General features: G+C 43.0%; 1 protein-coding gene across 10 annotated transcripts in view; it reads right to left on the reverse strand.

Moving 5' to 3' along the window:
* LOC139559732 (ATP-dependent 6-phosphofructokinase, platelet type-like) overlaps positions 1 to 12,386 on the reverse strand; it is a 40,260-nt gene that overhangs the window by 1,509 nt on the left and 26,365 nt on the right. For 6 of the 10 annotated variants that reach the window (XM_071376000.1, XM_071376004.1, XM_071376003.1 and 3 more), the window contains 6 exons: positions 9,057 to 9,127; positions 8,838 to 8,925; positions 7,967 to 8,119; positions 2,161 to 2,325; positions 515 to 576; positions 96 to 207 (listed from right to left, as the gene is read on the reverse strand). In XM_071376000.1, coding sequence (XP_071232101.1) covers positions 96 to 207; positions 515 to 576; positions 2,161 to 2,325; positions 7,967 to 8,119; positions 8,838 to 8,925; positions 9,057 to 9,127 — 651 coding nt within the window. Of the gene's footprint in view, positions 1 to 95; positions 208 to 514; positions 577 to 2,160; positions 2,326 to 3,187; positions 3,341 to 7,966; positions 8,120 to 8,837; positions 8,926 to 9,056; positions 9,128 to 12,386 lie in introns of all 10 variants that reach the window. The other 4 variants (XM_071376001.1, XM_071376009.1, XM_071376007.1 and 1 more) reach the window with 2 other exon arrangements.

Below are 12,386 nucleotides of genomic sequence, written 5' to 3' on the forward strand. Positions count from 1 at the left end.
CAGTATGCCGTCATTCAATTCACATCTGACTGGTTGGTATCAGTTGCAATCGGGCTACAGTGAGTGTGAGTGTGTGTGTGTGTCTGTAACCACACCTGCTGCATATGTCCAAGGACATTCTTCCTGCAGTCAAACACTCCTTTCCCCTCCTCAGAGTACAGCTGGTAGATGAAATCTGTGGTGAAGTTCTCATTGGAGTTCTCATTCCTGTAACGTCACACACACACAATGTCAAGGTTCCATTTGTCCTGCTGCTACGTTACAGGGTGATTCTTCCTACTGTGTTCAGTAATACTGAGAAATATTGAGTGGTCGCTATAGAGCCTCGATAGACCATCACAAAAAGTAGAGTATTTTAACATACACATAACAATTTGTATTAATAGCCTACACAGTGTGGCATAAAGATAGTAAGACTATCATACATAGCTGGCTACGTACATGTATGCCTTTATTGTTAGCCTCTTTACAAATGTACAGTATGTTATCATGCTAGACATGAGCTCTGCCTTACCTCAGCACCAAGCCTCTCTGGATACCCGTCTTCATCTTCTCTGTCAAATGCTCGACGTTGGACTGAAGCAGAGAGAACAGCCTCACATTATCTGTGATAAGTCTGAAGTATTCTCGAGTATTCCACCTCTATCTGTAACCTACATGAGCTTTCCGAGCTGCAGAACGAAGCTCATTTCTCTGCTGTGTCTCAGGGACAGAGTACTGCAGAGTGCTCTGGTGACCAGGAGGTGGCACACTTCTTACTGCTGTTCTGTCCCCTACTTAGATGAGTTGTCACCATTCACTCCAATTAAAGTAGGCTACAGTATACACCATGCCGATGGAACATATGCTAGACCACTGAATTACACTCAACATTATCTTTTGTTTATAATGAGTGTGTGCTCTTTGCAACACATGGGTAAATATCGACATCACCTTGTTCCACAATGTAGCATATATATAACATTCATTGCATTAAATAATAATGTAGCATATATATAACATTCATTGCATTAAATAATAATGTAGCATATATATAACATCCATTGCATTAAATAATAATGTAGCATATATATAACATTCATTGCATTAAATAATAATGTAGCATATATATAACATTCATTGCATTAAATAATAATGTAGCATATATATAACATTCATTGCATTAAATAATAATGTAGCATATATATAATATTCATTGCATTAAATAATACAAATTATTTCATCTGTCATTGGTCTGGTCTTAGAAGGAGACTGCATATTTTATCCATGATCTGAAGGGCTCTACAACATTTGTGTACCTGACAACAGCAGAATGTCTCTCAGACAATAACAACTAGCACGACAACAACACTCTAGTGCTGTTGAGTAGGCCTCCTCAAACCATAACAATGAGATCTGTCTTGATCAGAGCTTAACACTCCTGGAATGATGATGCGTTCTACCTATTAATAACCACCATAGCTACGTACTGTAATGTACTGTAATCTGGGTCACTTGAGCACTCCTAAAATAGAGGCCCCGTTGCACTGAGGGATTATATGTACATCAGTGATTATATGTACATCAGTTACTATGGATTCCAATGATGAATTAACTTTGATGTAAATATTTAGGTTTATAACAGTGTATACTGTATAAACCTGTGATTCCAAAATTGCCAGGTTTTCTATAATTCCTGGTTGCAGGATTCCCAATCAAATGAAATTGTATTTGTCACATGCTTCGTAAACAACAGGTGTGGACTAACAGTGAAATGCTTACTTACGGGCCCTTCCCAACAACGCAGAGAAATAATAGAAAAATAATAACACAAGGAATAAATACACGAGTAATGATAACTTTGCTACTGTATATACACGGGGTACCAGTACCAAGTCGATGTGCCGGGGTACGAGGTAATTGAGGTAGATATGTACATATAGGTAGGGATAAAGTCACTAGGCTACATAGATAATAAACAGTAACAGCAGCGTATGTGATGAGTCAAAAGAGCTAGTGAAAAAAGGGTCAATGCAGGTAGTCCGGGTAGCTATTTAGCAGTCTTATCCTGAATATTCCCTCCTGATGCCGGGAATCTTCCAACCAGGATTTCTGTAAAACCTGGGAATTTCAGGAAAGTGACTATCATTTTTCTACCTTATGTAAAACAATATCCCTCACCTGGAGGTCTCTGATGTCGAAGGGTTCCTCATAGATGTAGACAGCGTCAGCCCCCGCAGCCAGCCCCCCGACACTGGCCAGGTACCCACAGTACCCCCCCATGGTCTCAATGATGAACACACGCCGCTTGGTCCCACTGGCAGACTGCTTGATGCGGTCACATGTCTGACACACACACAGATGCTCATAGTCAGATCAAATAGACACATAGGTTGTGTCCATAATGGCACCCTATTCCCTTTTTAGTGCATTACTTTTGACCAGGGCCAATAAGGCTCTGGTCAAAAGTTGTTCACTATATAGGGAATAGGGTGGCATTTGTGACACAAACCAATGTTACAATTATCAATAGCATGCAGACAATGTTGTTTTGTTGGGTAGTAGGTACTGTACATACAAAATGCTGTGTATTGGTATCAAACATGCTCACACAATTACCCAAAACATGCTCCAGGTCACAATATAATACGATCATAAAATACAAACAGCATTTCAAGATTTACCAGGATGCAGATCTAGTCTCAAATAATTCTTCCATAACATCAAACCAGAAACCAGTTAGTAAAGGAACAGGAAGTCTAATTCTAACTAGTGAAGCATGTATGTTCTAAGTGTACACAAATGGGGTTGTTTACATTGTGTGCGTGTGTGAGTGAATGTGGAAGAGAAATCATGGGAAATATCTGTCTGTTGTCAGTCTATATTCCCACAATAGTTTCACAATGTCAACTAGGGTCGCACATCTGTCCAATAAGTGAACTACTTTTTGAGCTAATAATTATGACTTGTAGATGTCTAGGAAAGCAGACCACATAATAATACAAATCTAGTGATCACTGATAACTTCAAATGGTACAGTATAATTTCACCCCTGTTAAAAGCTGTGTTCTAGCCTGAGTGCCAGTCTGTTTGTGCTATCATGCCAACTCATTGCCACTCCTTGTCGTGCTTGGCTTGACAATGACACCAATGAAGTTGGCAAAAGCATAAACAGATCTGGGACCAGGCTATGTGAGTTCTACCTTACCTCCACGATGGCATTGAGGGAAGTGTCTGCCCCGATACTCAGATCAGTACCGGGCACATTGTTACTAATGGTGGCAGGCAGCACACACATCGGGATGCAAAAGTCCTCATGGCTGGTCCGGGCCTCATAGAGCTGCAGCAAACACTCAAACGCCTGGTGAAGTGGTGCGGCACAAACGCGTTACACCACTAGGTGGAGCATCTCATACTCAGAGAGACCCTACTACACGGTACCCTAGTATGGGTTGTGTCCCAAATGGCACCCTATTCCCTATGTAGTGCAATATACAGCCCATAGGGCTATGGTCAAAAGTAGTGCACTATAAAGGGAATAGGCTCTCATTTGGGATGCAGATCATACTACATGTTACCCTATTAAGGCCTGATCTACACCCTACACCATGTAGTAGCTGTGTGTGTAAGGCTCTTCCGTGTAAGAGAGGGGTTGGCTTGGCATCCCATTGGCAAAGAGGAGACAGAAGAGGGGCGGAGTTGGTTGGTCACCCTAGCTGGCAGACAGACAGAAGTGTTGTCGTGGAAACAACAGTAGACTCAGTCAGTCACAATGCAGCCTGGCGACACTGCACTTGACCTCACGACATGAGGGAACGTTTGTACGCAAGTGTCAAAATGCTGGTCGTTATCTGTAAGGTCCACTACCCATGCAGACAATCGTGTTCAAAACAAAATGGTGGTCTGTTCTGGTTGAAGACAACAATTAGATAGGCTATTACTGTTCTATGAATCACTTAATCTCCCTTTTTTTCTGTATATCAGCAACAGATTGTCAGTAAACTCAAATTAAAATGCTGTATTTGTTTACAACAAGTAAGTTATTAAAGTGAATTCACTTCTTTCTCCAATAGAGTATAGTGACTATTCGTTTCAGATGCTTAGTGAGAATCTAGTTTTGGATGATGATAGAAATAAAATCAACTAGATGGGTGAATGGAAAATGATTGGTTAGAGAAAACATCTAAATGTTAGTACTACTACTACTTCTACTTCATTCATACCCTTCTCTTCCAAACCTCCACCTCATCCACCTGGCTTGTAGCCATTTGGATAGCAGGATAGGAGTGTTGTAGAGCTAAGGGTTGTGTTAAACCAGACCAGGGACCAGACAGCTCATCATGTTTAGTAGACAAGGTGCAGGGAGAACAATGGAAGTCGCAGGGTCCAAAACATGCCACGTCACTAGTGCATGCCCCTATCTATCACTTACCTGGGACCTAACTGAGAGCTCCACTATGACATTTACCAGCAAAAACAACAGACACCAGAGGCCTCAGACTGAAAGAACTAGCCCTAATATAGTACTACACTCCTAATACTACCCCTACCTCTAATACTACCCCTACCCTTAATATACAGTGCCTTGCAAAAGTATTCACCCCCTTGGCATTTTTCCTATTTTGTTGCATTACAACCTGTAATTTAAATGGATTTTTATTTGGATTTCATGTAATGGACATACACAAAATAGTCCAAATTGGTGAAGTGAAATGAAAAAAATAACTTGTTTAAAAAAATTCCCCAAAATAAATAACGGAAAAGTGGTGCGTGCATACAGTGTGTATTCACCCCCTTTGCTGTGAAGCCCCTAAATAAGATCTGGTGCAACCAATTACCTTCAGAAGTCACATAAATAGTTAAATAAAGTCTACCTGTGTGCAATCTAAGTGTCACATGATCTCACAGATGATCTCAGTAAATATACACCTGTTCTGAAAGGCCCCAGAGTCTGCAACACCACTAAGCAAGGGGCACCACCAAGCAAGCGGCACCATGAAGACCAAGGAGCTCTCCAAACAGGTCAGGGACAAAGTTGTGGTCAAGTACAGATCAGGGTTGGGTTATAAAAAAATATCAGAAACTTTGAACATCCCACGGAGCACCATTAAATCCATTATAAAAAAATTGAAAGAATATGGCACCACAACAAACCTGCCAAGAGAGGGCCGCCCACCAAAACTCACGGACCAGGCAAGGAGAGTATTAATCAGAGAGGCAACAAAGAGACCAAAGATAACCCTGAAGGAGCTGCAAAACTCCACAGCGGAGACTGGAGTATCTGTCCATAGAACCAAGCCGTATACTCCACAGAGCTGGGAGCCAGAAAAAAGCCCTTGCTTTAAGGAAAAATAAGAAAACAAGTTTGGTGTTTGCCAAAAGGCATGTGGGAGACTCCCAAAACATATGGAAAAAGGTACTCTGGTCAGATGAGACTAAAAGTGAGCTTTTTGGCCATCAAGGAAAACGCTATGTTTGGTGCAAACCCAACACCTGTCATCACCCCAAGAACATCATTCCCACAGTGAAGCATGGTGGTGACAGCATCATGCTGTGGGGATATTTGGGACTGGGAAACTGGTCAGAATTGAAGGAATGATGGATGGCGTTAAATACAGGGAAATTCTTGAGTGAAACCTGTTTCAGCCTTCCAGAGATTTGAGACTGGGACGGAGGTTCACCTTCCAGCAGGACAATGACCTTATGCATACTGCTAAAGCAACACTCGAGTGGAAGACATTTAAATGTCTTGGAATGGCCTAGTCAAAGCCCAGACCTCAATCCAATTGAGAATCTGTGGTATGACTTAAAGATTGCTGTACACCAGCGGAACCCATCCAACTTATAGGAGCTGGAGCAGTTTTGCATTGAAGAAAGGTGCAAAAATCTCAGTGGCTAGATGTGCCAAGCTTATAGAGACATACCCCAAGAGACTTGCAGCTGCAATTGCTGCAAAAGGTGTCTCTACAAAGTATTGACTTTGGGGGGGGGGGGGGGGGGGTGAATAGTTATGCACAGTCAAGTTTTCTGTTTATTTTTCTTATTTCTGGTTTGTTTCACAATAAAAAATATTTTCATCTTCAAAGTGGTAGGCATGTTGTGTAAATCAAATTATAGAAACCCCCGAAAAATCTATTTTAATTCCAGGTTGTAAGGCAACAAAATAGGAAAAAGGCCAAGGGGGGTGAATACTTACACAAGCCACTGTACCTACCCCTAATAATCCTACCCCTAATACTACCCCTACCCCTAATATACCTACCCCTAATATACCCCTAATACAGCCTTACCCCTAATACTACCCTTAACCAACCTAGCCCTAATCCAATCCTACCCCTAATATACCTACCGCTAATACTACCCCTAAATTACCTACCCCTAATCCAATCTAACCCCTAATATGCCTATCCCTAATACTACACCTACCCCTAATACTACCACTACCCCAAAATGACCTACCCCTAATACTACATCTACCCCTGATACTACTACTAACCCTAATATACCTCCACCAAATATGCCTCCCCTAATACTCCCCTACCCGTAAATGACCTACCCCTAATACTACCCCGACTCAGGTATGTCTTTTTTTTCTGTGGTCCTTTGCAGAAGCTTGAATTGTTTACTGTGTGTGGTCGTTTCCTGAGTGAGTTTTTGAGACTTAGTGTTATTTTTTCAAGTGTACTGTGGTCCTGCGGCTACTGTTTCTCAGTGAAGTATTATGTTTATCCTTAACCACTGATTCCTCGTCTGGTCTCTCTCTGCACCTGGGTCCAACCTTACCACGTCACATTACTGAGTACCACTCTCAATACCTTCAAGCATATTGGTGGCTGCATCATGTTATGGGTATGCTTGTAATCGTTAAGGACTGGGGAGTTTTTCAGGATAAAAAACGACATGGAATGGAGCTAAGTACAGGCAAAATCCTAGAGAAAAACCTTGTTGTCTGCTTTCCACCAGACACCAGGAGATTGTTTCAGCTTTCAGCGGGACAATAACCTAAAACACAAGGCCAAATCTACATTGGAGTTGCTTACCAAGAAGACAGTGAATGTTCCCGAGTGGCTGAGTTAGTTTTGACTTAAATCTACTTGAAAATCTATGGAAAGACCTGAAAATGATTGTTTAGCAATGATCTACAACCAATTTGACAGTGCTTGGAGAATTTTGAAAAGAATAATAGGCAAATGTTGCAAAATCAAGGTGTGGAAAGCTTTTAGAGACTTACCCAGAAAGACTCACAGCTGTAATGGGTGCCAAAGATGCTTCTACAAAGTATTGACTCAGGGGTGTGAATACTTATGTAATTGAGATATTCCTGTATTTAATTTTCAATAAATCTGCAAAAGATTCTAAAAACAGGTTTTCACTTCGTCATTATGGGGTATTGTGTGTAGATTGGTTAGAGAAACCCCCCGAATTTAATACATTTTGAACTTAGGCTGTAACACAACAAAAGTGGAATAAGTCAAGAGGTATGAATACTTTCTGAAGGCACTCTATCTACTCCTAATACTACCCCTACCCCTAATATACCTACCCCAAATTACACCCCTACCCCTAATATCCCTAATCCTACTCCTACCACTACTAATCATATACTACTGTACCTCTTTACATGGTTGAGCTTTAATAAAATCACTGTTAACTTCTTGCTGTTTTTACAATACAGTCTCTTGCAACTGATCAGAGGATAAGTTGTCATACTATATCTAACTCTTTCACTTAGTGTTTACTATGCCCTTCTATGGCTTTTTAAACTCTACCTAACTATTTCCTTTCAGATGATAAAGTAGCACATGCATACCTTGGTCAACACAAATCAGTTTGGTGCCTTTAGGTAACGCTCAGTTACATTCAGCCAGTTGTGATGCTGGTAAATGCCACGCCCGAGCTGCGATCAGTGAAGCCCCCAATTCTGATTGGCTGGAGGGTGTTCTTAAAACACGTAAACTTGCGACCTCTGACCCCCAGCCAGACTTACATCAGTAATAGCATTCAAAGCTGTGTCTGCGCCAATGCTGAGGTCAGAGCCCGGTATATTGTTGGAGACCGTGGCAGGGACCATAACCATGGGGACACAGAACTCATTATATTTCTCCCGGGCAGCGGACAGTTCCATGACTCCCAGGAAGGCCTACAGTACAGGGCAGAGCCAGGGCTTTAGAGTTAATTGGGTAGCATCCCAAAATGGCACCCTATTCCCTATATAGTACACTACTTAGTAGTGCACTGTATAGGGTATAGGGTGCCATTTAGTACACAACCATAAAGACAGGACAAGGTGGGCGGAGCCAGTGTGAGGGAGCCGGGCCTATCAAAATGGACAGTGTGACATAGGAAGCACCCCACAGTGTAACTGACACAGATATGGGGGACACAGGGAGGAGAGCCTGAAGGGTGCTAGGAATTGTGGAGAAATATGTTCTTAATAATCATAGGAGGGAATAATGGAGAATATTTTGTCACTTTAGATTGTGAAATGAATGAATACAACAGTGTGACAAACGTAGAAAAAGATATGAGACAGGAGTATATTCCAGTGGATTTCTCAAAGATTATTATTAGTATTACTATTAGAGTGTATTACTATTACTAAGATTCAAATTTTACTATTACTAAGATTCAAATAGGACTCTAATGTAAGATCTTTCAGTGTGCCGGACAATGCATTTAACTAACAAGTACTTAAAGTATTTGAGGATTACTAGAGTAGACTATGCTAAAAACTTTTCACATTTATAAAAAGTACAATATACAATTTGGTAATGCATAGTGGTGGTATAAACCTGTAATAATATTCAACTGTTATTTCAATGTCCAATGCATTTGATGCTGTGATGTGCTGTACATACCTCAAATCCACCGATAACAAGCAAAGCATTGATGTTATGTATCCTGATTTGTTCAGCTATCTTATCAAGATGCTTCGCTGGAAGGGTTCTGAAATTAGGAATGAAAATCTGTGTTAATCTACAGTACCCGATATGTCAGTGTTGACTTTCCATGCTGCACGTTTTGAAACACTTGTTGTGTCCCAAATGGCACTCTATGGGCTCTGTTCATTGGCCTACCTCTTTGTTCCCAGTATGGACCCCCCTTGTCCAGTCCAACCACCTACATCTCCCCATTTAATCTCCTTTATCTGTGTGGACACAAACACAACAAAACTGCGTTTGAGATTGAGGTTTCAAATGTGTTCTGAGTAGTCTCCATAAAGCTCTCCTAATTGCTAAGATCCTCATTCATTACGTTCATTTCAATGGGACACAAAACATGCTAAAGGAATGAATGACATTCTAAAAAACAATCCCGCACATCAGATTTGCAGTCAATGATATAGACATATAACATCTATCCTGCTTTGTATGACAGTTTGATTGTACTGTGTTATCGCTCATTGAAGCACACAGGCTCTAATCTACCAACAGTACTCTACCAAGGTCTCACTCATCCCTCGGTGTTGGGCAAGGTAAAGTAGCATTTGACCATGGACGAAGGAGCACACCATTATTTTCAATCACTTATCCCTGCCTTCATGCTTTCCTCCAGCTGAGTGCCCAGGGCCCTTGAAACAAAGACTGACCCAGGCAGTGTTGTTTGAGGTCTGGTGACAGAGAGAGTGGGTGACAGAGAGGGAGTGACAGAAAAAGGGAGTGACAGAAAGAGGGAGTGACAGAGAAAGGGATTGGGTGTGAGGGTGAGAAAGTAGGGGTTAGAGGCCTAGGAAATGGGGATGAGAGTGGAGGTGAGAGAGAGGCCTGCATAAAGGAGAGGGGGTGAGAGAGAGGCCTGCATAAAGGAGAGGGGGTGAGAGAGAGGCCTGCATAAAGGACAGGGGGTGAGTGAGAGGCCTGCATAAAGGAGAGGGGGTGAGTGAGAGGCCTGGCCTGCATAAAGGAGAAAGGGTGAGTGAGAGGCCTGCACAAAGGAGAGGGGGTGAGTGAGAGGTCTGCATAAAGGAGAGGGGGTGAGTGAGAGGCCTGGCCTGCATAAAGGAGAGGGGGTGAGTGAGAGGCCTGGCCTGCATAAAGGAGAGGGGGTGAGTGAGAGGCCTGGCCTGCATAAAGGAGAGAGGGTGAGTGAGAGGCCTGCATAAAGGACAGAGGCCTGTGTAAAGGAGAGGGGGTGAGAGTGGAGGTGAGTGAGAGGTCTGTACAGTGGGGCAAAAAAGTATTTAGTCAGCCACCAATTGTGCAAGTTCTCCCACTTAAAAAGATGAGAGAGGCCTGTAATTTTCATCATATGTACACTTCAACTATGACAGACAAAATGAGAAAAAAAATCCAGAAAATCACATTGTAGGATTTTTAATGAATTTATTTGCAAATTATGGTGGAAAATAAGTATTTGGTCACCTACAAACAAGCAAGATTTCTGGCTCTCACAGACCTGTAACTTCTTCTTTAAGAGGCTCCTCTGTCCTCCACTGGTTACCTGTATTAATGGCACCTGTTTGAACTTGTTATCAGTATAAAAGACACCTGTCCACAACCTCAAACAGTCACACTCCAAACTCCACTATGGCCAAGACCAAAGAGCTGTCAAAGGACACCAGAAACAAAATTGTAGACCTGCACCAGGCTGGCAAGACTGAATCTGCAATAGGTAAGCAGCTTGGTTTGAAGAAATCAACTGTGGGAGCAATTATTAGGAAATGGAAGACATACAAGACCACTGATAATCTCCCTCGATCTGGGGCTCCACGCAAGATCTCACCCCGTGGGGTCAAAATTATCACAAGAACGGTGAGCAGAAATTCCAGAACCACACAGGGGGACCTAGTGAATGACCTGCAGAGAGCTGGGACCAAAGTAACAAAGCCTACCATCAGTAACACACTACGCCGCCAGGGACTCAAATCCTGCAGTGCCAGACGTGTCCCCCTGCTTAAGCCAGTACATGTCCAGGCCCGTCTGAAGTTTGCTAGAGAGCATTTGGATGATCCAGAAGAAGATTGGGAGAATGTCATATGGTCAGATGAAACCAAAATATAACTTTTTGGTAAAAACTCAACTCGTCGTGTTTGGAGGACAAAGAGTGCTGAGTTGCATCCAAAGAACACCATACCTACTGTGAAGCATGGGGGTGGAAACATCATGCTTTGTGGCAGTTTTTCTGCAAAGGGACCAGGACGACTGATCCGTGTAAAGGAAAGAATGAATGGGGCCATGTATCGTGAGATTTTGAGTGAAAACCTCCTTCCATCAGCAAGGGCATTGAAAATGAAACGTGGCTGGGTCTTTCAGCATGACAATGATCCCAAACACACCGCCCGGGCAACGAAGGAGCGGCTTCGTAAGAAGCATTTCAAGGTCCTGGAGTGGCCTAGCCAGTCTCCAGATCTCAACCCCATAGAAAATCTTTGGAGGGAGTTGAAAGTCCGTGTTGCCCAGCAACAGCCCCAAAACATCACTGCTCTAGAGGAGATCTGCATGGAGGAATGGGCCAAAATACCAGCAGCAGTGTGTGAAAACCTTGTGAAGACTTACAGAAAACGTTTGACCTCTGTCATTGCCAACAAAGGGTATATAACAAAGTATTGAGATAAACTTTTGTAATTGACCAAATACTTATTTTCCACCATAATTTGCTAATAAATTCATTAAAAATCCTACAATGTGATTTTCTGGATTTTTTCTCTCATTTTGTCTGTCATAGTTGAAGTGTACCTATGATGAAAATTACAGGCCTCTCTCATCTTTTTAAGTGGGAGAACTTGCACAATTGGTGGCTGACTAAGTACTTTTTTGCCCCACTGTATAAAGGACAGGGAGTGAGTGAGAGGCCTGCATAAAGGACAGGGGGGAGTGAGAGGCCTGCATAAAGGACAGGGGGTGAGTTAAAGGCCTGCATAAAGGACAGGGGGTGAGTGAGAGGCCTGCATAAAGGACAGGGGGTGAGTGAGAGGCCTGCATAAAGGACAAGGGGTGAGTGAGAGGCCTGCATAAAGGACAGGGGGTGAGTGAGAGGCCTGCATAAAGGACAGGGAGTGAGTGAGAGGCCTGCATAAAGGACAGGGGGTGAGTGAGAGGCCTGCATAAAGGACAAGGGGTGAGTGAGAGGCCTGCATAAAGAACAGGGGGTGAGTGAGAGGGCCTGGATAAAGGACAGGGGGTAAGTGAGAGGCCTGCATAAAGGACAGGGGGGGAGTGAGAGGCCTGCATAAAGGACAGGGGGTGAGTGAGAGGCCTGCATAAAGGACAGGGGGTGAGTGAGAGGCCTGCATAAAGGACAGGGGGTGAGTTAAAGGCCTGCATAAAGGACAGGGGGTGAGTGAGAGGCCTGCATAAAGGACAGGGGGTGAGTGAGAGGCCTGCATAAAGGACAGGGGGTGAGTGAGAGGCCTGCATAAAGGACAGGGGGTGAGTGAGAGGCCTGCATAAAGGACAGGGGGTGAGTGA

This window comes from Salvelinus alpinus, chromosome 30 (genome assembly GCF_045679555.1).
Source record: "Salvelinus alpinus chromosome 30, SLU_Salpinus.1, whole genome shotgun sequence".
NCBI classification, from domain to species: Eukaryota; Metazoa; Chordata; class Actinopteri; order Salmoniformes; family Salmonidae; genus Salvelinus; species Salvelinus alpinus.